Genomic DNA, 26,482 nt, shown 5'->3' with positions numbered 1-26,482 from the left:
ATAATTTATGAATGAATAATAATAAATACTAGTAAATAATAATAAATAAATAATGCTACTTCAAATTTTTTACCAGTGATAATAAATTTTGATTATAATATAGGTCTTCACATATTTATTCTTGTTAATTTGATTCGACGGATGTAAACATTATATATACTAAGGATATAACGATAGAGTATACGCATTTTTCTGCTTGATATGATATGGGATGGTCTCTACAAAAGGAACAGACGGGAATTAATTTTTTAGAAGGTCAGAAAACGTTAACACGAGAACATAGAGCGCGGGACTAATAATGGGTTACACTATTTTAAAACAAGAAATATGGAATGGGATTGTGGGTTTATTTTTTTTAAAGCAAAAAAAGAAAAAAAGTAACAAAAAGGGAAACGAGCAGAACTTATGACAAAGAATTAAATATTAGTATTATATATGAATTTAATACAGAAATACAAGGGAGATTCTAGGTTAAGAGGCGCTTTCGGTATGATATGATGGAAAAAAACTTCATTTCTTACGAATTAGTTTATAATAGGAGCCTAACCTAAAAATGTTTACATTAAACAAAAATAAATTTAAAACTTATGAAATTTTGTACCTAGTGATCGCAACTTTCGACACGAACTATTGTAAGGAGAAAAAAAGATTTAGTACAATTAATTAAATATTAATAGTTCTTAAAATGCTCAGTGAAGAATTATTGAAACAGCTCAAAAAATGAGATACGATAATTCGACAATAACTATAAAGTATTTCCAAACTGGATCCAAAATGGATTTGGATTATCGGATTACTTAATATTAAATTAAATTTACCCTCACAACAAAAGGATATCCTGAGGATATCCTAAACAAATGTAGGATATCCTGAAAACGTCCATAGGATATCCTAGGATATCCTGAGGATATCCTGACAACATCAAAACCGCCGTTACGTAGGGTATTTTTGGGATATTCTGGGGATATACTTAGGATATTCTGGGATATCCTGGGGATATCCTGAGGATATCCCAGGGATATACTAGTGGTATCGTGGGGATATTCTTGGGATAAACTTGGTATATCGTTAAAATATTCTAGAAATATCGCTAAGATCCCCCTAGGATATCATTATGATTGAAATTTTGACTATTTGAGATAGCGATTTTTTGATACAAATAGGTTTCCCGTGATTGTCAATCATCTTTCAAATCTGGGCCTTAAAGTTGATAATTAGAGCATATATTTAAGCCAAAAATGCGATTTTCGACACTTTAAATTCGTTTTTTATGGAACTGACCGAATGAAATATTTTTGTTCTAACACACGCACCGAAAGTACATTTTAAATATCTTGGAAATACATTATAAATACATCCAAAAAATATGTTTTCCATTTTTATTTAATTAATTTGTATGTTAGGGTCGTTTAATGGATACCTTAGGGACATTTTTAGAACGACTCAAGTATATTCTAACCCTTAAGATAATATAGACATACTGTGTATATCCTTAGGACGTCCTAAGGACATCCCTAATTATTCCAGGGATATCCTTAGGACGTCCTGAGGATATCCTTTAGACGTTCTAAGGATATCCACAGGATATCCTAATAATACCGGGGAAATGATTAGCATATCTCTGGGACATCCTTAGTTATCCCTAGGATATCCTAACCGCCGCTACTTTGGAAATCCTTAAAGTATCCTTAGAATATCCCTGGGGTATCCCTAGGATATCCAAGGGATGTTTTTGGAATATCCTAGGATATCTGGTGCTGTGAGGGTATAAATTAAAATATACATAAGTTTCTTTTTATTATTATTATTATTATTATTATTATTATTATTATTATTATTATTATTATTATTATTGTTATTATTATTATTTGAATACATTTAAATAAATATTTTTAAATTTTAATTGAAATAAAAAATGACTGAAAATTAGTTGAAATTTTCACTAATATAAATTATAAACGAATTCTCAATTTAGAGAGTAAACAATGGTTTAGAGATAGCTTAAAAATTAGATGAATGGTTCAAGTGTGTATTCTGGCCGCTAGCCAGCGTTAATTCGTGCTATGTGAAAATTGCAAGGCTCTGAATTTAGCTAATATTTCTAGTTGTGTACTTAAATTACATTAAAGATCATAATATATGGAAAGAAAAGTGTTAAAAATATTTTAATACTGTTTTAAAAAATAATACCAATTTACTGACATTTATAGTATTTTTTAGACTTTTAAAATTTATTACAAGATTTTTAAAGACGTTTTTTTTAATAAGAATATTAATTTATTTTATACTTATTGTACATGTGTTCAAAAAACTTAAAATGAATTTTAAGTCTAACAAATACTAAAAATGAGTAAATTGGTATTATTTTTCAATAAATATTATTGAAAAAAGTGGTAAATTTTGTTTTGCAAATAACTCGCAATCTATAGGCTTTTTTTTATAAATTATAAATTTATAGGAAATAAAATTTCTCGTCTTTTTTGTTTACAACATTTTTTTCTAAGACTAATAGTTTCTTTTTTATACAAAAAAGTAAAAAACTAGTGAGTACATAATACATTTTTGCTGCTGTTATGTAACTTATAAAATAAATATGTGTAAAACAAACAAACAAAATATTTTTAAAAAATTAATTGTAATTTAACTGTTTTTTTTTTTATTAATTAGATGACGCTGGAGAGCTTACTAAAGAGCGCAAATGCAAGCATTCTATTGGCAATCTGACGGCTGCAGTTCAAGCAATTACACATTGCGGTCTATAAGCATTTGCACACTTACTGTGTTCCCTAGTCTCTCCTACTCATTTTACAAAAAAAATGAAATAAAAAATTGTTTATTTTTATCTTCTTTTTATTTTTTGTAAGTCAAATATTTACAATAAATTCATCCAATGTCGCTGAAACTGCAAAAATAAATTACATACTCTCCTATTTTTTTTTACTTTTGGTTATATAAAAAAGAAACTATTAGCCTTAGAAAAAAATGGTATCAAACAAAAGAGACGAGAAAATTTATTTCCTATAAATTTATATTGTTAATTTTTTTTCTAAAATACTAGGTATAGATTGCAAGTTATTTGCAAAATAAAATAAAAATTAAATTTTTCAAAAATATTTTATTTTCTAAAAATTTGTAATAATTATATAGATAATATATATATATATATATGAATTTTATGATCCAAAATAAAAATCAACAATGATTTTTTTACAAAAGTTTCGGCATCAATGCGACCTTCGGTTTGAAAAAAAATCATTGTTGATTTTTAATTTTTGGATCCTAAATTATCAATAAAAACCAATTTCCGTAGATACAATATATCAGATTTTTACCAAATGTCAGTAAATGCAAAAATACTAAACGCATACAATGAAATACCGTGACGAAGTTCATGAATTTTAGTACGTACGCCCCTGAGGTTTTGATTGTAGATCTGAATAAGACAGATCGAGAAGAGGGGATATCAAATAAATCACTAACACACAAAAAATTACTGACTGATTTTTGCTATTGCATTAGTAAAATTTAATTAATCAGTAGTAAAAGAATTTTTTGGTGCTAACGATTTAATAAAATTTAACTAATTCAAAAGTCAGTTACTAATGAAATTATATAAAAATTGAATTAGTAACTGATTTTGCTTTGAATCAATTAAAGTTTACTAAGAAATTATTTATTTATTATTATTCAAACATAAATTTCAACAAAAGAATCTATATAACTTCAATAATTCATTATTATTATTGTTATTATTAAAATTAGTTACAATTTTTAATAATTCGGATTTAAAGGGTAAGAAAATAATAATCTAAATTAGTATATAATAATAATGAATTATTGAAGTTATATAGATTCTTTTGTTGAAATTTATGTTTGAATAATAATAAATAAATAATTTCTTAGTAAACTTTAATTGATTCAAAGTAAAATCAGTTACTAATTCAATTTTTATATAATTTCATTAGTAACTGACTTTTGAATTAGTTAAATTTTATTAAATCGTTAGCACCAAAAAATTTTTTTACTACTGATTAATTAAATTTTACTAATGCAATAGCAAAAATCAGTCAGTAATTTTTTGTGTGTTAGTGATTCATTTGATATCCCCTCTTCTCGATCTGTCTTATTCAGATCTACAATCAAAACCTCAGGGGCGTACGTACTAAAATTCATGAACTTCGTCACGGTATTTCATTGTATGCGTTTAGTATTTTTGCATTTACTGACATTTGGTAAAAATCTGATATATTGTATCTACGGAAATTGGTTTTTATTGATAATTTAGGATCCAAAATAAAATTTTTATTTACAAGAATTGTTATTTGATAGAATTCTTAAATCACCGAATTTTCATTAGACCGAAATTTTCAAATCGGCGAATACATAACCATCAAAAAGTTTTCAGATTGAATTTTAAAAATTGACCAACCACAATTTTTTATAAATAATTTCTGATTTGTCAATTTTTAAAATCATGCCGAAATCTTTTTGTTGGTTGTGTATTTGTCGATTTGCAAATTTCGGTTAAATGAAAATTCGGCGTTTTAGGGATTCTATTAAATAAGAATTCGCGTAAATATAAATTCGAACAAAAAAATAAAATAAAAAATAAAAAAGTTGGACATTTAAATTTTCAAATCACTTAAAATTCAACGTTGAATGAGAATTCAACTAAATTAAAAGTCAGTTAAATTAGAATTGTCTTTTACACGAAAAAAATGAATTATTATGCTAACAAATGTTTGCTCAAAAAAAATTTGTTAATTATTTGTCATAAATTTGTCATTTATTTGTCAAAAAATATTTGCTAGAACGGTTATAAAAATAGTTAGCCGTGACTTCTAAACAAATCAAGAATTTTAAAATTAAAAAACTTATTCACTATCCCTATTTTAAAGAACAAATTTTACTATGGCAGCAAAACATTTGTTGCCACAACAAACTTCTATGCATGTAAAAAAAATTTTGACAAAGAAAAATCCTGTTAAAGTAAAAATTCAGTGACCCTAAAATTCTGTTTAGTAAATATACATTTCAAAAAAAAAAAAATTCTGTCAAATTTTAATCCGACTAAAAAGAAAATTCTTATTGAAATTCTGTCAAAAATGAAAATTCCATCTCATGAATTTATAATTAAAGGAAATAAGGTCTAATTATGAAATGCATGAATACCCTCAGAGCACCAGATATCCTAGGATATTCCAAAAACATCCCTTGGATATCCTAGGGATACCCCAGGGATATCCTAAGGATACTTTAAGGATTTCCAAAGCAGCGGCGGTTAGGATATCCTAGGGATATCCCAGGGATATCTAAGGATGTCCCTAGGACGTCCCAGGGATATCCTAATTATTTCCCCGGATATTATTAGGATATCCACAGTATGTCTATATTATCTTCAGGATTAGAATATCCTTGAGTCGTTCTAAAAATGTCCCTAAGGTATCCATTAAACGACCCTAATATACAAATTAATTAAATAAAAATGGAAAACATATTTTTTTGATGTATTTATAATGTATTTCCAAGATATCTAAAATGTACTTTCGGTGCGTGTGTTAGAAGAAAAATTTTTCATTCGGTCAGTCCCATAAAAAACGAATTTAAAGTGTCGAAAATCGAATTTTTGGCTTAAATTTATGCTATAATTATCACCTTTAAGGCCAGATTTGAAAGATGATTGACAATCACGGGAAACCTATTTGTATCAAAAAATCGCTATCTCAAATAGTCAAAATATGAATCATAATGATATCCTAGGGAGATCGTAGCGATATTTCTAGAATATTTTAACGATATACCAAGTTTATCCGAAGAATATCCCCACGATATCACTAGGATATCCCAAGTATATCCCTAGGATATCTCAAAAATATCCTACATAACGGCGGTTTGGATGTTCTGAAAATATCCTCAGGATATCCTACATTAGTTTAGGATATTCTGAGGATATCCTCAGGATATCATTTTGTTGTGAGGGTAATGCCTAAAAATAATTTATTTTTTTTTATTTGATAGAATTTCAATAGATAGACTTTTCTTCTAGTCTAATTTTTGTTTGTTCGAAATATTATTTGACAGAATTTCCATTAAACTGATTTTTTATAACGCAGAATTTTTATATAACCCAACATTTATTTTACAGAATTTCTATTCAATCTAAATGTTTATTTGTCAGAATTTGCATTTGTTCGACTTTTCATTTAAGAGAATAGCCATTTAAATGAATTATTATGAATTTCATTGCATACAATTTTTTTTAGAAAAATATTCATTTGTTTGAATTATTATTTGATAGAATTTCCATGTAACCGATTTTTTTGAATTTATTTATTCGACAGAATGTTGCGCGCAGAAACGTTTCGGCGCGAATTTTAAAATTAACCAATCAACAAAATAGGGTAAATGCACTAATTGCGGCGAGATTCGAGTCAAAACACCTTTGAAATAGAAAATTCGACATTTCTATTGTATAAACTCAATTTAAGACTTATTAAACTTAAAGCTAATGTTATTAAGATATTAAAAAAAAATTTTAACTCTATAAAAATCGATTATTTAAACAAATATGAGAAATTAAAACTAATACCGTAATTTTCTATTGCGGCGAGTTTGTATCAGTTTCGGTGTATCAATTTCGGTGACCAAAATTACGTGTATTTTGAAGATACTTTGCCCGCCGAAATTGAAGCCAATGGAAATCTTAAAAATGTTTCAATTGCGGCGCGGAAGAAAATTTGATCTCAAATAATTAAATTAATAATTGTTTAAATGTGCATCTTTATAAGTATTTGTATCAAAAAAAGATTGAAATAATTTTTTTTAATCATTTGGCAACAGTTATATTAAATATAATAGTAATAATAGTTATTTTTTATGAACGCGCCGTAATTAGTACACTTACCCTATATCCAGAAAATTTTGATTGGTTAATTTCAAAATTTGCGCCGAAACGTTTCTACGCGCAACGTTCTGTCGGCTATTCTATTAAATGAAAAGTCGAATAAATAAAAATTTTGTAACAGTCAATATAAAATTTCTGTAAAATTAATTTTTTGCCATTTTTCATGCTTCTCAAAATTATCATTAATTTATATTCGCAGAGTGATTTCAAATTACAGTGTGCATGAAATATTGTAAAAAAAATGCGGCAAAGCAGAATTATTTCGTTCTGGCTACGTAAAAAATATACAGTTTTGAAAAATAAATAAATATTTTGAAAACATATTCAACTATACAATATCCAATATTTTTGGTTGGGTCTCTCTGTCTCTTTCTTCTCTCAATTTTTCGTTTTCTACTCTGTGTGAATGTGTGTGTATTCCAAAGGTGGCTCTCTTCTTTGGCGCAGTTTCTTAGGAAAGTATTTTACGAGGAAATTTGCTTAACCAGTTATAAAGGAAGGTACAACACCACCATGGGGGCATGGACCATGAGGAGCAATCCTACGCCTTGGTCTCTTCGAGGGATGGGTATTCTCGAACGAGGGGCCACAGTAGTGAAGGGGGGACAACGGGGAGAGTTCAGACAACCTATCCGAATGTAAGAAGTGCAGCAGGTAGGCTCGTTAGCAAACAGGTAGGTAGGTTGAGGCGAGTTTGGGTAGGTGTGCAATGCTGACTATATTTATATACCGGGTGTGTATCTTCAACTTATGATATATATTTTAACCTTTATTCTTTGAAAAAACTAACGCGGAAAAAGTACTGTAAGGAAGTAAAAAAAAAATATTTTCAAAATGTTTCCATATAAAATGATTGTAACATGTTATGTTATAGATGAACGTAAAATTATAGTTGAAACATTTTTTTAAAATTCTTTTTGCTTCCTCAAGAGGAAACGATATTCTTTTAAATTAACAATTTTTTTTAAATACTTTAAATTTAATACTTTTTTTTATGAATGATAAAAACTATTTATAACTTTGTCGCTTTAGGTTCATTAGAGTAATTTTAAAAGATTAAATTCCTAAATTCTTAAAAGTTTAAATAAATTTTATGGACCTAAAGCCACAAACTTTGATTAAAAATTAAGGTCGTAAAAAATACTGATTAATTTAAAGAAACTACTTTTTTCTATTTAGAAAAATGTGTTATATGAATTTCTTATTCAAATCCCGGATGTTACGCTTTTTTCTGAAAACAGTTTAACGTATTTTTTTTAATAATAACAAAATTCTTGCGATCTATTTTAGGCATTAAATTTTTTAGGAAATATCCTTAGATACCTAATTTTTTTATTGACTTAAATGAAAAATGTATTTTTCCACAATTTTTACTAATTTTTAGTAAAATATATTATTTTATTTGGTAATATTTTTTTTAATTTAAATCCAAGAAAGTTAAAAAAAATCTTAACGGATTCCCAAGATATTACTACAGACGTTCGAGCATATTTTTGCCCGAAACTACGTAATTTGTCGAATTTTTATGGTTTTGGGCATAAACAAACTGTCAAACATTGTACAAATATTAAAATTTTTATAATTTATATATACCTACCCTCAGAGAACCAGATATCCTAGGATATTCCAAAAACATCCCTTGGATACCCTAGGGATACCCCAGTGATATCTAAGGATATCCCAGGGATATCTAAGTTTGTCCCTAGGATGTCCCAGGCATATTCTAATCATTTCCCCGGATATTATTAGGATATCCTGTGGATATCCTTAGAACGTCCCAAGGATATCCCTGGAATAATTAGGGATGTCCTTAGGACGTCCTAAGGATATAAAAAAATCGCTATCTCAAATAGTCAAAATTTGAATAATAATGATATCCTAGGGAGATCTTACCGATATTGCCAGAATATTTTAACGATATACCAAGTTTATCCCAAAAATATCCCCACGATATCACTAGGATATCCCTGGAATATCCCAGGAATATCCCAGGAATATCCCTAGAATATCCCAGGAATATCCCTAGAATATCCTCAGGATATCTTAAAAATAACCTACGTAACGACGGTTTGGATGTTCTGAGGATATCCTCAGGATATCCTATGGACGTTTTAAAGATATCCTACATTAGTTTAGGATATCCTGACGATATCCTAAGGATATCCTTTTGTTGTGAGGGTATATATTACTATTTTTTGTATTAACCAAATTTTATGGTTATTTCAAACAAAATTTTTTTGATTCAAATAAATATTTATTTGATCTAAATAAACGTATTTTAATAAATTTTTCGAACAAAGAAAGAATTTGATTGAACCAGATAAATAATAATTTTTAAATATTTTTTAAATTAACTTTTTCAAAATTTTCCAAAATCAATAAAAAATTATTAAAACTAGATTTTTTGTATTATTTGAATTAATTTCAATGGAAAAAAATAATTTTAGCAAAAATAACTGACTTAAAAATTTTCATTGTCAAAATTGATTTTTTTTAAATTCGCAAAAACGAACAAAAATTATTAAAATTAGATTTTTCCATATTACTCTTCCTTAATTAATTAACTAATTAAATTAATGAAAATTAAAGGAGATATCAAAAATAAAAAAAAGTTGACGGTAAATTTTGTCAAAGTGGAAAATATGTAATTAATTCTATTAGAACATTACATAACGTTTAAAACTAAAAAAAGCTAAGTTGATAAAAAACTGAAGAATTGAAACATAACCTCAAAATTCAGGGTCATAGGTCAGGAGGATATTGAGTTTGAGATTATGACGAACAGAACCTAAAAATTAGGTCAAGGGACGAACATAATCTCAATATTCAAGGTCATAGGACAAAAGACGAACATAAACTCAAAATTTAGGTCAAAAAGTTAAAAATAACTTAAAAATGATATGTCAAATGACAAATTATTAAGTACTAACATAACCTCAAAATTTAGATGTCAGTATTAAAAGTTAAATAGCAAAGAGCTAACATAACCTCAAAATTTAGGTGAAAGTCCCAGATTAAAATGTAAAGATAACTTAAAAATGAAAGATCAAATCACAAAGTAATTGGTACTAACATAATCTCAAAATTTAAATCTCAATATTAAAATTTAAAAAGCAATGGGCTAACATAACCTCAAAAATTAGATTTGAAATTCAAAATCAAAAGTATAGAAAATAACGAAAAAAGTTAAAGATTTTTTTCCACAAATAGTTCAACATAACATTCATGTTTTTTTTATGCCTCGGATAAAGAAAAGAAGATAAGCGCAGACTTCATTTTATAGTTCTACTTGCTCTATCAGTCTCACTAGTTTTTATTTAGTTTGATAATTCTTTCAGATTAAAATTTCTATATTTCAAAAAAATATTAATTTATTTGGTTTATAAAGAATATTTATTTTCAATAAATTAAAAATATTCCAAATATAATATTTGTTTTTTTTAAACCATTTTAGGCCTTTTCATTTTATAATTATTAATTTCGAAACTAATTTTCTTTAAATAATTAACTTCTAAAAATGAAAAAAAATGGTTTTGCGTTTAAAAATTTGACTTTTCTAGGTTTCGTCGACCACTTTTTTTAAAAGAATTTCATAATAGAGTAGTGAATTTAAAAAAATAATATTAAAAAATGTAATTGTTTTAAATATATATGATAAATTATTTTTTTAAAATTATATCGTGGATAATAATCAAGTATAGTAAATATATATAGAAATTCCCAAATATTGATCTGTCAACCATAGAAATGAATGTGTTAAACATACAATGGATATATCAACTAGAGAAATAGAAGTGTTAACCATAGAAAATTTCTCTCTCTATTTATAAAAAATACTTGCACTTGATGTCGCTCTATGCAGAATTTAATAATCTTTTGGGACCATTCACAAACTACACGTCACGGTATTTTGGACCCATTTTAACCCCTCTCTCCAATTTCACGTTCTGTTACATATGAATTGGCTTTTTCCACAGTTCATCACATGCAGTTGGTCCCCTCCCCCACCACCACTAACAGTGTAATGTATAGTTTGTGAATGGCACCTTTTATTTTTTTTTTTTTTAGAAATCTTTCTGACTTTATACACTCTAAATTTGAATTAGTAAAAATTCGTTCTCTAATTTAAATTAGTGAAAATTTCTACGAATTGTTAGTCATTTTTCACTAAGATTTTAGTAGCAAAAAAAATATTAAATCAAATACTAATATTTTACTAAAAATTAATGCAAATTTAGAATAAAAACTACTCCGATAGTATGAAAAAATATCGTCAAATACATTTAAAATTAATAATTTTTTTTAAACATCAAAATTATTAAAATTATATTGTCAGATTTGTTTCATTGATTATTACAATTTCCCAGCTTCTAAAAAAAATAATTTTACAGTTTTCTAAATAAAGACTTTTTTAAAAATAACAAATATATTAAAATGGTTAGAAAATTTTTTCATTTGCTCCAAAATATAAATAAATATAAAATATAAATATAAAATATTTTGTACACAATAGAAAATTTTATTTTAAACATAAATTTTAAATTATAATAAATTGTTAAATTAAATTTTCAAGCAGAATAAAGAATTTCTAATAAAATATATAAACAAAATATTTATATGAATTTTTCAAATTATTATCAAATTATTATTCAAGTTATTATCTTTCTAAATTCAGCAAATTAAAATATTTTAATTAATTTGCCATATTAATTTACTAACAAAAAAAATCCACCTACTAAAAAATTCAATAATATTAAAATTATAGGTAATTTTTTTAATAAATTCAATTTTTTGTTAATTTAATTTTTTTTCAAATCAATTATTATTTCTCAAATTATAAATTTTTTATATTTAATTACATAAGTATTAATTACATTACAATTTTTTTTAACACACTGAAGAAAAAAACTAGTAGGTTTTACTATTTTTTAACTACTCTGAGTAGTACAATAGGTCCTCAACTGAATTTAAACGGTTCTATTAACTGTATAAAAATAGTTAAACCAATTAAAAATGTAATTGGTAGAATGACATTTTGTGATTGTATTAACTCAATTTAAAAATGTTAAAACAACTCAAGATGTAAGTAGTAGATTTTACTACTTAAAGTGGTTCAATATATATTGAAAGAAATGGTCAACCCAGAGTCTGGGAAATGCCTGGCTGAAGAGCAGAAACACATTTCTTTGATTGTAATGAAATAAATGCACTTTAATCCTTGGCGAACCATGGATTGAGACAAAAATGTTTTTACCCAGGATAATCATGGCAAAACATTTTTTGTCTTTTTTATTGAATTTTTGTCACTGTCTTTAACCCTTGGCGAACCGTGGATTGAGACAAAAATGTTTTTACCCTGTATGAACCATGGCCAAGGGCTAAAGTGACAAAAATTCAATAAAAAAGAAAAAAATGTTTTGCCATGGTTAACCCAGGGTCAAAACTGTTTTGTCTTTATCTTATGCATTAATTCATTACAATCAAAGAAATGTATTTCTGCTCTTCAGCCAGGCATTTCCCAGACCATAGGAAACGATCATAAGCAAGGGTTCTCCCAGGGAATGTATTTACCCTATCCTATGGTTTCGCCAAGGTTTTTTACATCTTACTTCGAACCTTCTCCCAGGGTCTACCCTGGGTTGACCATTTCTTTCTAAAATGTTCTTAAAGCCTATAGGCTTTAAGAACATTGGTACATTGGTACATTTAATAAATATTTTGCAATTGAAACTACAACTTTTAGTAAACTTTACTACTGAAAGTGGTTCAATAGCCTTTAAGAACATTTTTTTGTAGAATTAATAAATGTTTTGCAATTAAAACTACTACTTTAAGTAGTAGATTTTACTACTTAAAATAGGAAAATAAAATTATTTTTTATTTATAATTGTTTATTATCAGTAGAATTGACTTTTTCATCCTCTCTCCTATACTGACGCTTATTTTATGCCCTGACCATAATGTACCTAACAGAGAAAATTTCTAACCGACGGGAATTGAACCCACGACCCTAACGCTCGCTATCCGATACCTTAACCGACTAACCACGCACACTCGCTACGACAGTCTGTAAACTACTCCAAGACTACTTTCTGCTTGTCCAATTGGTAATTTAACTATGTAAAGTAGTCATTTTTACTACTTTTATTAGTTGCTATAACTATCCTTTTTAAGTTTTGATTTGTAAATTTTTTATCTTTTAATTATATTATATAAGTTGTTCAATTGCATAGTGCAGTAAAATCTACCCTCATAACAAAAGGATATCCATATCAATGGTCGATATCCTAGAATGGTTCCCAGGATATCTTGAGATATCCAAGCCGCCGGTCTGTGGGACATCAACAGGACATCCATAGGATATCCACAAAATATCTATTGGATATTATATCGCAGGATATCCATGGGATATTCTTAGGATATTCATGGGATATTTAATATCTCAACATATATTTTTAAAGGTTAAAATTGTTAAGCTAATATAATGAATAATAATATAATAAAAACAAAAATCTTATGAGCTTCTAATTTATTTTAAATGAAGATTTGAAACGCATTTTTCAAAGTTTTTAAATAAACTCATGCACTTGATGTATAATTGTTTCGAAATGAGCGTACTCTTAAAATCTTGTTTTTTGCTTTCGTCATGAGCATATTGCAGTATGCGTCAGTTATTTGGGTGCCATACTATGCATATTTGTTAATAAGATTGGAGCGTGTTCAGAATCGGTTTCTTCGGTTTGCGGCAAGACAATTGGGTATACCTTTCAATTTTTTTGAGCATAATTATGATGAATTACGAAATCGTTTGAATTTGCCCAAAATTGTCACTAGATTTTTATATTCAGATTTAATTTTTTTGTACAAGTTGTTAAACAATTACACGAATTGCTCAGTACTTTTGTCATCGATTAAATTCTCTGTACCAACGAAATCGTCTAGATATCTTTCACTTTTTTATGTGCAGTATCATAGAACGAATTATGCGAAAAATTCTCTGATTGCAAGAATAAGCAGAGAGGCTAATACTAGTTCTGGTACGCTTGATTTTTTTGACGCCTCACTGACCAGGTTTATCTCTAGTCTGAGACAATTGTTATACAGCCAAGCCTAGCGTTATGTATATTACCTTAATTGGTCATTTGTAACTAGGCTTTGTATGCCATTATTATTAAGTACTTCTGTACGAAAGGGTTTTTTTGTAACCCGTTTATGTTTAAATAAATAAATAATTAATATTAATAGTTATTCGTTATTTGCGGGGAATTTATTGCCAATTTATTTTCTGAAAATATTAAGCATATGAATAAAGGAATGAATCACGAATGAGAAAAAAATTAGTTAATAATTTTTCAAATTAAACAACTTTCTCGAAAAACAAGTTGCATTTTATTTTATTTATATATAAAATTTAATTCACAGAATATCTTCTTGACATCCAGAAGATACACTGAGAATATCCTGAAAATATCTGTGGAATATCCTGACGATATCTATGGGATATCCTGATGATATCTGTGGGATATCCTGACGATATCTATGGGATATCCTGATGATATCTGTGGGATATCCTGACGATATCTATGGGATATCTGGAGGACATTTATGAAAGTCTATAGAGATATCCAGAAGATATCCTGTGGATATCCTCAGATATCCATGGGATATCCAAAGGATATACAAACCGCCGATTTTTTGGATATCCTTAAGAGATCCTTTTGATATCCATAGGACATTTCTAGGATATCTGCGGGATATTATCAATATATCCCAAGATATCTTGTGTTATACCACTTTAAGTAGTAAAAGCTACTACTGAAAGTAATAGTTTTAATTGGAAACGATTTGTAAATTTTACATGAAAAACGTTTTTCAAGCTTATTGAATTAATTAAAATAGTAAAAAATTACTACTTAAAATAGTAGTTTTAATCACAAAGAATTTGTTAATTCTACAACAAAAATGTTCTTAAAGCCTATTGTGCCACTTTGAGTAGTAAAATCTACTACTTAAAGTAGTGGTTTTAACTGGAAACGATTTGTAAATTCTACATAAAAAATCTTCTTTAAGTTTATCGAATTAATTAAAATAGTAAAACTCTACTACTTAAAGTAGTAGTTTTAATTACAGACGACTTGTTAATTCTACATCAAGAATTTTATTGAAGCCTATAAAATCATAGAAATTAATAAAAAATTTACTACTCAAAAAGCAGTTATATTAATTAAAGAAAATAATTCCTTTTACTAAATTTCATATAACTGGTGAATAGTAGTTGGATTTACTACTCTTCAAATTTTGAGTTGACTACAATTCCACTTGTTTTTACTACCTTAAGAAAGTTAATTTTACTATGGAACTGTAACTTTAACTACATATTTACGTAAAATCAACTATTACTTATTAACTTCTAAAAAATTAACATTAACTACATGAACATGATTAGATTAACTAAAAAAGTAGTTATTTTAACTACTTTCTAGTCAACTACCCAATGGTAGTTGAATTTCTCGGCAACATTTTTTTCAGTGCATTTTTTGAGTTTTTGCTTAAAATTTTGAGCCAATCTGACAATTCTAACTTCGAATTCGGATTCAGCGGGAAAAAATTCATGGCAATACATTAGTGTTGTGTCTCAGACAAAATACATACTTTTTTTGTGTGCCTGTGTTATTTTTAAATTTAGTTATAACATTTTAATCATTTTCATTTTAATTGTTATGTAAAATTAATTATTATAAAATAGGAGTATCTTTGAATATAAATATTTTGTTAATTTCTTTGCAAATTTAATTATTTAATTTCAAATTGTGTAAAGATCATTTTGTTAAATAATATTATTTTCACAGTAAATTGATTTTTTACTTGAATTATTTATATATTTTTTTTGACTTATAGAAAGTATAATTAATTATTCAAAGAATTAAATTTGAAAAAACGAGTTTAAAAATAATGAAAAGAATTTAATTTTTAAATTATTGAGAAAAATGGAAAAATTTGTTTACTACTTTTTTTAGCTTCAAATTTTATTTATATGTATTGTTTTCTGTATGTAAAAATAATTTATTAAATTTTAAAACGTTTGTACTTTTTATTTTTCAATTTCAATAATTTTCGAGAAAAATTTCTAGAGCAAAATTTTTGAAATTTTTTTACTTTCAAAGTTTCTCTACGCCTCTATAATATTATTATATGATAATAATAATAATTTTTTTTGTAAATTTATTTAAAAATATTTATAAAATAAAATTGTATTTATTGATCTTTGAGAAAGATAGAAAAAAAAGTATTTGCGGAGTTTTTGAATATAATCCGAACCTTCCAACATGAAAAATGTCGTTTCGAGAAAGACAGGTTTAAAGTTTCTATACGGCGAACAATGCAAAAGAGAGTGACCGTCAAGATTCTGTATCTCTCTTCTGCCTCTACTTAACTCACAAGAATCGACTTAAAACTTTCAGGAAATATTCTGAATGAGTCATATTACTTTTAGAAAATGAAAAAAAGAAAAAAAAATGCTAACTAACCTTAACCCCTTAAGAAAATCCAACAAGCCTGACCAGCAGTATATTACAGATATTCAATTAATTCTACATATATATTCTTAAAGCTCTGGTAATCTGAACATGCATGTGAACGAAATCTTTTGTTTTGATTCACTAGCGCCTCAGACGTCTCCGCTAAATGCGGTCGCCTTCGTTGCTTCTGTTCACTTTATTCTTAATTCTTTACTTTCTTTTTTTTTAATTCTTTCTCTCAATTTTCAATTGTATTTGTTATTTCTTTTTTTCTTATATTTTCTCCTCATTTAAGTTCTCTATATTTTTTGTTCGTTTTCAAATGATGTTCCCTTTACTTAAAAATTTTTTCTCTTTTGACATTTTTTTTCATTCTTAATACACTCACATTTATACTTTTAAATACTATCACTGAACAAAAATTTGTATTAAAAATTAATTGATCCAATTAAATCATTTACTTGACTATAAATTATCCATTAAATATGTATTTGAACCAAATAAATATTTAATGGATACAAATTACTTGAATCTAATAAATGAAATAATTGATACTGAAATAATTGATAAATAGTGCTTTGAATTAATTATGAAAATTATTTATTTGTTATTGAATTGAAATAAATATTTATTTGCAAGAATAAAATATTTTTTTGAAACTAAAAATTTACTTGTTTTAACTATTCAATTATTCGTCATGAGTAAGTATTTTAATTTAAAATTAAAATCCCTTTAATTACGTCAAATAATTAATTATTTATCACAAATACAAAATTTATTTAAGTAAAATAAAAACATTTTTCAGATTTAAATAAATCTATATTTGACTTAAATAAATAAAATTATTGAACTCATGTGAATGTCTAATTTCATTCTAATTCAATATTCCAAAAGGAACAAAAAAAGTATATACGTAAAATATACAAGCAAACAATGTTTATGATTAATAGTATTTATTAATAATTATTTTATAACTTTTAACACTGAACGTACAACACTGTCCTATAATTAATCCCGAAGAATTAAAATAAAATTTGAATTACTAAAAATTGAGCTACTAATTTTTTAGCAAAATATTACTATTTGATTTAGTAGTTTGAAAATTTTTTTTGCTAAAGTTTTAGTAAAAAGTGACTAAAAATTAGGTGAAAATTTTTACTAATTGAAATTAGTATAGCTCTAATTCAAATTTAAAGACTACAGAAATGAAAAATAAGAAAAAGTACATTAAACATTATTAGTCTTAATTTATTTTTGGATGTAGAATTTTTATAATAAAATTTGAAGTTAAAAAAGTAGTGAAAAATTTTTCGGTCATTGGAATGTTTAGAACTACACATTTTTTATTTGGACAAAATAATTTTTATTTGAATAAAATAAACTGTATTCAAATCACAAACCTCAGATTGACTTTAACACACAAAAACTCGTTTTATTCGATTTAAATTTCGAAAAAGTCGATAAATTTAATTGAATTTAATTAGTTAATAAGTATTTTACTTTAAGTAATTAATGTTATTAGATATTAAATCCATTTTATTAATTCCTCAATTTTAATTAAGTAGGACTTTTTAAAAAGTATTCTGAAAACAATTCAATTTTAGAATTTTTATTTCAAACTTTTTTAAATAATTGAATTTTTAAAAGAAATATTAAAATTTTTTAAAATAATTGAATTTTGGAAATGTTATAGGTAGTTGAAATTTTGAGGAATAATTAAATTTCAAAAGATTTTGTTAAATTTCAGACAATTTTAATTAAATTTTACATAATTGAAAATAATTTATCAAATAATTTTAGCTGGATTCCTTTTGGATCATGGAATCATGGAAATCTCATGAAATTTGTGATCATATCATGGAATTTTTTTAATTTCATGATCTAAGACTTGAATTTACACGTTCGTTGAAAATGACCCATTTTCAATATTTTAATTCGTCATAATTTATATTTATTGTGAGTTTCAAAGTGTCTTGGAAATTTTATCATTTATCATTTGAAAATCATGAAAAGAAAAAATCATGGAATTTCGCGAAATGAAATTTATAAAAATACCCTGTTTCACACTCTAAATCTGAATCAGTGGCTCAGTTTTCTTTAATTCATCAGTGGAATTTCACTGGGAATCAGTAAAAACCACTGATTCTCAGTGAAATTCCACTGGTGAATTAAAGAAAACTAAGCCACTGATTTGAATTCAGTGAAATTTTCACTGATTCAGATTTAGAGTGCAGACAACATTTTTTAAAAGTAATTGAATTTTCAAAGATTTAGAATTTAGATTTTTGAAATTAATTGAACTTCAAATGATTTTTAATTTAAAATTTTTGATGATAATATATCACTAAAAATTTTATTAGAAATTGCAGAAAAAAATTGAATTTCAAAAGTTTTTAATTGAAAAATGCTTTCACAAAATCGAGTTTTTGAAGAATATTATAAAAAAAATCATTTAAAATCATTAAATTTTGGAAATTTTACAGTTGTCATTTTTAGAGATAAATTAAATTTTACGTTTTAAATTAAAGTTTTTGAAATGATTTTTAATTGAAATTTTTGGTGATTAAAAAATTAATTAGAAAAATGTATTAGAAATTGCAGACAAAGATTGAATTTAAAAATAATTTTTCAAATAAAAAATGTTTTCACACAATTGAATTTTGAAAGAATATTATAAAAATGATTAAAAATAATTGAATTTTAGAAGAGTTATAGTTGAAATAAATAAATTTGTATTTAATTTTAAAAACTTTTATATTCATCAGAAACATACATAAAAAAAAATAATATTTCATTATTACCATTTCTTCTACTGTATTTTCTTTAACGTTTAAAAATTTTTTTTTATTCATTTAAAATTTTTTTTTACTATTTGTTGTCTTTTTTCAATTAAAAATGTTTCAACTATCGCGTACAGTTCCATCTTTGATATCGTATTCTCTTTCAAGTCTCTTTCGAGATCTCGCGCGCTCGAATATGTAAATATTTACAAACATGTATGAAATGTATTTTGGTACTAATTATTTTTTTAACATTATATTTAAGATATAAACTAGACATAAATGCATTTGAAAAAATAATAGTAATAGTAATAATAATAATAAAACTCACCGAAAACAGGACTCAGCTCAGACCTAGTCGGCGCTTTGCCTGTCGTTACGTAGCTTCCACTAGGGATTGATCCTTTTTCCTGTAACACAGATGACACGCACATCGATTTCTAAAAAGGAACTTTTTTTTGAAAAAGAATGAAAAATAAAGAAAAAGGGTATTATAATGATACATCCCAAATGTAGCACAATATTGTGTCAATATTGCAGGGTAATATTGTGAATAATGATCGGACATAATGATTATTATTTTCGCCTTGAGGCAATATATTTTTCTTTTTAATTAAAAATAGTTGATATTATTTACAATATTGCATCAAAGTAAATGTTTCCTCAAATATTATCTGGTAATATTCGCAATATTAACTAGCAATATTTGCTATAGTTGCTCGAAATATTGCCGATCGTTCCCGAACATTTTTCCGAAAGAAAAATTTATAAAAATTTCCAAAAGTAAATAAATCTGATTTAACAAATTTTTTTAATAATTTTTTAGTGAAAAATAAGCGTTAAATTAAATAAAAACGTTTTAAATAATTTTAAAGTACCGAAGACGGTCCGAAAAGAGCCGAATACTACCGACGGTATCGTGACGTCACATATCGGTACCAATAAAATATGAGTTTTTCATGTATAAAAACAAAGATTTTTTTAAAATCAAATTTGACATGCAGGGAAATAAATATAAAACGTGTTTTGTGTCACTGTGTAATAGTACTACAATTAAAACACTTGAAAAATTGTTTTTTCCTGCGCCATAAAATGAAAATTTCAGGCGACAGTGGCAAAACGTCAGGATTGTGCCATCAATAAACTCAAATTTTCACTGTTTTCAAGATTACTTTAATGAAAGAATTTTTATTGAAAAAATTTTATTTTGTAACATGTAGATACAAACAAACATGAAAAATGCAATGAAAATGAAATAAAGTTGTGAACATAACCTTAAAATTAAGAAATTGAAATTAGAAACTATTTTCATAATCCTGGCTTTAATTTACAAGGCATTTCACTTATTATCACAGAAATAATAATTTAGGACACATTTAATTTTCATAACATTAAAAATTAAATGATTTAGAATATGTTATGCATTTAATTTGTGAAACATGTAAACAAAGCAGACGATGCGTACCGTTGTGACGTCATGATCGAGTAACCAATAAAAATCGTTTTCTTCTGGCATTGATATTTTCAAATATTTTTTAAATTCAAATTAATTTTTAATATTTAATTTAAAACAAATAACTTTTAACGCTAATATATAGTTTAAAATACTCATATTTACGAGTTCATTGAAAAAAAACATTAAATTTTTTTCATGAAAACTCCCTATTGTCACATTTAAATCAATTACTGTTTTTTATCCTTGTCTTTGCTAATAGTGGCATTACTCATTTAAGTAATGTGATAGGTGAATATTTTTCACTTTCAAAATCATATGTCTAAATTCCTTTCATTATATTTAAATAATTATGTCATAATATTACTGAGGATGTTCACCGTCGCGTCGGTAGAACGAAATGTTCTCTATTTAAATAAATACGTCAATTTTACATTTTTGACCAAATATAAAAAAGATAGTATCACATAAATAAAACTTGAAAACAGGGATCACAGTAAACTTTTTATTCAATTTTAGGTAAAAAAAGAGAATTTGGAAAATTAAGATTATTATTTACAATAATGAATAATATTAATAATATTAAGAAATTAGAACTGTTTTAAATAGTTTGAATGTTTCGAACATTGCGCAACTAAATATTTCCAAAATTGATGGGTCAGCTTATGTCAAGTTTCAGATATGTATGGGATGATTTACTAAAGTTTAGTATCATTTATTAATTAATCAAATAGGTTTTACTTTTATAAAATTAGATATTTATTTTCTTTCATTTATATTAACCCCAAATTTCTATACCAAATAATTTTTATTTAACCGAATTTTTTGTCATATTTTCTGTTCATTAAATTTTGATTTATCAGAATTTTTATAAAATTTTTAACGGCCTTTTTGTATTAAAGAATTTATAGGTAACTCAAATTTTTTACTTAACTGAATTTTTATTTAACTGACTTTACATTAGACTGTATTTAAATTTAACAGAAGTTTATTGAACCTGAATTCATTTTAAACGAATTCATTAATGATTTAAAAGAATTTTAATTCAACTCAAAATGTTGAGCTAAAAGAATTTATATTTAAGGAAGTTTTTATTTTTATCCGAAAAAAAGTTCAAATAAAAATTCTGCATTGACGCTCTACGAAAGAAGGGACCTTATGTCAAAAAAAAATTTAGGTTCATTGTGATTTTTTAAGTCAAAATACTCATTCTTAATATAAAATATTGATGTTTAAGTCACCATTACATTAAAAAAATTTTTTAAATTAAAATTTTTGATTTTATGTAATTAAAAAGAAACTTTTTATCAAGGTAAAACCATCACAAAAACATACTTTGAAAAAAAATGTATTTGATTCAAATAATCGGTTACTTGACTATTAATGAGCCAAAAGTTCTGAACGTTCAAATGAACGAAATATTTTTTTCAATCTATAAATTATTAAAAATTTTGATGGCCATGTAAAATAAAACAGTAAACTGAACAATTATTAAATTAATAACTTCTTTTTAGATATTTAAAACAATATTTTGTAATAAAACTCGTACTTAAAGAAGTTGCAAAAAAAAATTCGTTCATTTGAACGTTCAAAACTTTTGGCTCATGACTATTATCAAATAAATGTTTACTTGAACCAAATAATTATTATTTGAGATGGTATTTGTTTGAAATATACAGAAATTATTGGTTTAAATACAATTTATTTAATTTAAATAAAAATTATTTCGTTCAAGTAAATATTTATTTAATAATAGTCAAGTACCTAATTGATTATTTAAATGAAATAAATTTTTTTTTCATTGCATAACCTAAAAATTTTTTTGACGTAAGGTCCTTTCTCTTGTGGAGCGTCATATATTTATTCACTAGAATAATAATAATTATTATTATTTTTATAAATAATTATTCTCATGCAACAAAACTTGATTCAATTTATTATAACAGAAAATTGGTTCAAAATAAATATTCTGTATTGAACGTATTTTTATTTAGGAAAATTTCTATTTAACCGATTTTTTATGTCAGATTCTCTAGTTCAGCAAATTATGATTTGACAGAATTTATATTTAAGGAAGTTTCTATTAAACAATAATTTTTTAACATAATTAAAAAATTGGTTTCATTAATATTAATTGAAAAAAAGAGAAAAATAATGATTTTTGAAAAAAGGGGGAAAAGAGAACCTCTACTGTGATCCCTGCAATATTAACAAATATTAAAACAAATCTTATTCTAGTTAACACCACTCTGCAATTGATAGACTTTTGTTTTCTTGAGAGTAGTAGAGTTTGTTTTTGGATGGATGTTTTATGATTTCTATTGTTATAATCAAAAAAGATTGTTATATTTTTATCTTTATCATTGTTATTCAACTTTAGATAAAAATTAATTTATGAATTTATATATTATCATTTGTGTATATTTTGAATTGTATTGTACTTAAATGATTGTTCTCATGGTTTCCTGGGATAAAATAAAGAAATAATATTATTCGCAATATTTCCGAGCAATATTCGCATTACCACAATATTAAGGAGGATGGCATAACATAACCTCAAAATTGAAAAATGGTTTTTAACGCAAACAAAACTCAAACAGTTTTAGAAGATTTGATTATAGAATTTTACGAAAAAATTATGTTAAGTTAAAATCTTTTGTTAAATAATTAGTTTTTTTAAACATTTTGATTTTTTCTTTTAGAACAGAAAAAATTTCAATTTTTGTAAACAATGTTTAGTGAAATATTATTTACAATTGTAAACTTTAATTGTTAAATGTTTTAAAAAAATTATTCTATAAATATAATTTAAATTTATTATTTATTTAACATCATCCAGAAAAAAATTTCTTTGACTTTTTTTTCTTTTATTTAAAATAAAATTTTCTTTGACACAAATAAAGCTTCTTAGTTTCAAAGAAAATTTGAATTAAAGAAATTTTTTTAGTTTCAAAGCAAATTTAAATCAATGAAATTTTCTTTGAATGAAAGAAATTTGTGCATTAAAAGAAAGAAATTCTAACGTTGATATCGAGTCAAAGAAACATTTATTTGAATTAAATAAAAAGTTTCTTTAAAACAAAGATAATTTGAAACAAACTTTTTTTGTATCAAAGAAATGTTTTTTCTGGGTGGGATACTTTTAACAAGTGATTGTAGAGATTGTATATTCTTGCCGAATATAATTAAATATTTTATATTATTGTTTCTGAAAAGTTTTAAAAACCATTTTTTTGAGGTTATGTGTCGATTCTCCTTATTCGTCACATTGGAGTGCAATATTGTGTTGTGTTATTTGGGATATTTGCGAGTCCTGTTAAATATTAAGCACCTCAGACTCCGTAAGGTCGATGAGGGAACTCTTCTCCTCAGTAAGATTCTCTGATGTTTTATTTTCTTCTTCGCCCTCATCCTTAAAGACCTTGACCTCATCTTCGCTGCCGAGATCATCACCACCACCACCACCACCACCACCACCACTACTGTTCACAAGTGGCATAATTGACAAACAAGTGATTGTCGCCTTTTTTTTTGCAAAGAAAAAAAGAGTGGCTCTCGTGGTTTGTGATAAAGAATGGACTTTCGGGGTATAAACTATATTTATAAATAAATATAAAAATGCTGTGCCTGTATATGTTTTTTAATGCAGAAATACATATACACGAACACACATTGTATGTATGTATTTATATATACATCTATACCCTCACCCCCCACTCCAATCTTCTCCACTTTCACCTTCCTTGTTACTGGTTTATATTCCTCCGGCCCTTTTTCGTATTGGCTTCCGCTGTTATCGCCAGTGAGAAGAAGGTACTACTATAAGCTCAGCAAGTACTCGTTTTTGTCACTCTATGCGAAATAGCGAGTGTTGCGCGCATTTGCATTGGCACCCGCACGCGGCGCGCACCTTCTTTCACGCACACTTAGGCCCCAAGAAGACAAGCGGCGACTTGCTTCACATACAACTTTCTACATACACATATATGCTGTTGTATATATACATTCTCCATCTGGAACGCCTGCATGTTTAACATAGTCTGTGACGAACAAACACTCGCGACTTAGAAATATGTATACACCATGGTAACGCTCGTAATGTATCTCTCTCTCTTATCTATTGCAAAAACATTTTTTTTTTCACTCACTAACACCACATTCACTATTTAGAACCAATTCTCCGCACGTGACAATTTTCTAATCCGAGGAGATAATAAAAAGTAACCTGCTATTTTTTAGGCGCCTACATTTTGGCACTTGTTACCGGTATTGAATTACTTTTTAATTTTGTTATATTAAGTTTTAGTCGGAAAAAATAATTCATCTTTATCTCTCTCTTTCTCTCTGTCTGTCTCTCTCTCTCTTTCTTTCTCAAGCACATTCACTGGGTGCTCGGCGCTGACTGCCTGATGCCACTGTCGCGGACCTTAAGGCCTAAGCAGAACTAATTCTTGAACGGGAACGCAAACGGAATGGAACGAGTAAGAGAAGGATAGACATAATCTTTGTCCTTCTCTTACTCGTTCCATTCCGTTTGCGTTCCCGTTCAAGAATTAGTTCTGCTTAGGCCTTTAGGCGGGCGGCTCTCCCACGCGACAACCAATCACAGCGTTTGATTTTCATGCGACGGCTTCCCTTCGGAGTCTCTATGTTCTCCGATGCCGACCACTGCGCACCTCCTTGAACCAGTCATGGCAGGCAACAGTGCGAGAGAGTCTCTTCTCTCCATACAGTGTTACCCGATTTCATCCGGATGCTTACGAATGTTCACGAACAGCCGCGCCGCGCTCCTAACCCACGTTTATTTCGCCTTCTCTTGCTTGGTTTCGTTATTGCCTTGTGTCTGCGTCTTCTTTCTCTCTCTCTTTTTCTCATTTCTTTTTCTTCATTCAATTTCTTATACCTACTGTGTAACTAATTTATTTCTCTTATTGTTTTTCTTAAAAATTTTTATTGCAAGTAAAAACTAGAAGGAAATTTCACAAACGGACACTATACCGGTGAATTACATATAGGTACCTCGGATGCTGTTATATTCTATTGCCTGGCAACCGGCAGTCGACCGTCTGTAAACCGAAAATGACCCGAGTCGAATTTTTAGATCTGTTTACATATACGAGGAGGCATTCTCTCGAGAAAAAAAAGCCATTGAGAAATTTTAAGTTATTGGGTTAATATGTACTTTGGTAAACTGTTGTTCTATATGAGAGTGTAATAAATTTTTAAAATATTAGCAGAAAAAAAAATTCCAGGACTGCCAATCCGGCCCAACATTGGCCAAGTAATGTCTGCCATAGTATACAGAAAATGTGGAAAGATTTCCGAAAATTCACGGACATTTTCAAGAAATAAATTCTTTTTGACGGAAATTCTTTGGAAATAAATTTTTTTATACATTTTTTTGAGGAAATGCTTCTGTAAGATTTTTGATAGTAATACTCAAGAAAAGAATGATTTCCCTCAAAGCACCAGATATCCTAGGATATTCCAAAAACATCCCTTGGATATCCTAGAGATAACCCAGGGATATCCTAAGGATACTTTAAGGATATCCAAAGTAATGACGGTTAGGATATCCTAGGGATATCTAAGGATGTCCCTAGGACGTCCCAGGGATATCCTAATCATTTCCCCGGATATTATTAGGATATCCTGTGGGTATCCTTAAAACGTCCCAAGGATATCCTCAGGACGTCCTAAGAATATCCCAAGGATATCCCTGGAATAATTAGGGATGTCCTTAGGACGTCCTAAGGATATCCACAGTATGTCTATATTATCTTAAGGGTCAGAATATCCTTGAGTCGTTCTGAAAATGTCCCTAAGG

The 26,482-nt window shown here is 26.8% G+C and overlaps 1 protein-coding gene across 5 annotated transcripts in view; it reads right to left on the bottom strand.

Moving 5' to 3' along the window:
• The window catches only part of LOC127289465 (protein pangolin, isoforms A/H/I/S), a 194,249-nt gene extending 169,127 nt beyond the window's left edge, over positions 1 to 25,122 (bottom strand). The window contains exons 1-3 of one of the 5 annotated variants that reach the window (XM_051317410.1): positions 24,881 to 25,117; positions 23,987 to 24,772; positions 19,534 to 19,612 (exon numbers count right to left, since the gene is read on the bottom strand). In XM_051317410.1, coding sequence (XP_051173367.1) covers positions 19,534 to 19,612; positions 23,987 to 24,154 — 247 coding nt within the window. In that variant the 5' untranslated portion in view covers positions 24,155 to 24,772; positions 24,881 to 25,117. Of the gene's footprint in view, positions 1 to 19,533; positions 19,613 to 23,986 lie in introns of all 5 variants that reach the window. The other 4 variants (XM_051317412.1, XM_051317413.1, XM_051317409.1 and 1 more) reach the window with 4 other exon arrangements.
• Positions 25,123 to 26,482: the final 1,360 nt, after the last annotated feature.

This window comes from Leptopilina boulardi, unplaced genomic scaffold (assembly GCF_019393585.1).
Source record: "Leptopilina boulardi isolate dan_hultmark-lab unplaced genomic scaffold, ZJU_Lbou_2.1 LbouV2_41, whole genome shotgun sequence".
Classification (NCBI taxonomy): domain Eukaryota; kingdom Metazoa; phylum Arthropoda; class Insecta; order Hymenoptera; family Figitidae; genus Leptopilina; species Leptopilina boulardi.
Note: the sequence above shows the minus strand (reverse complement) of the source record. Positions and strands in the feature narration are given on the sequence as shown.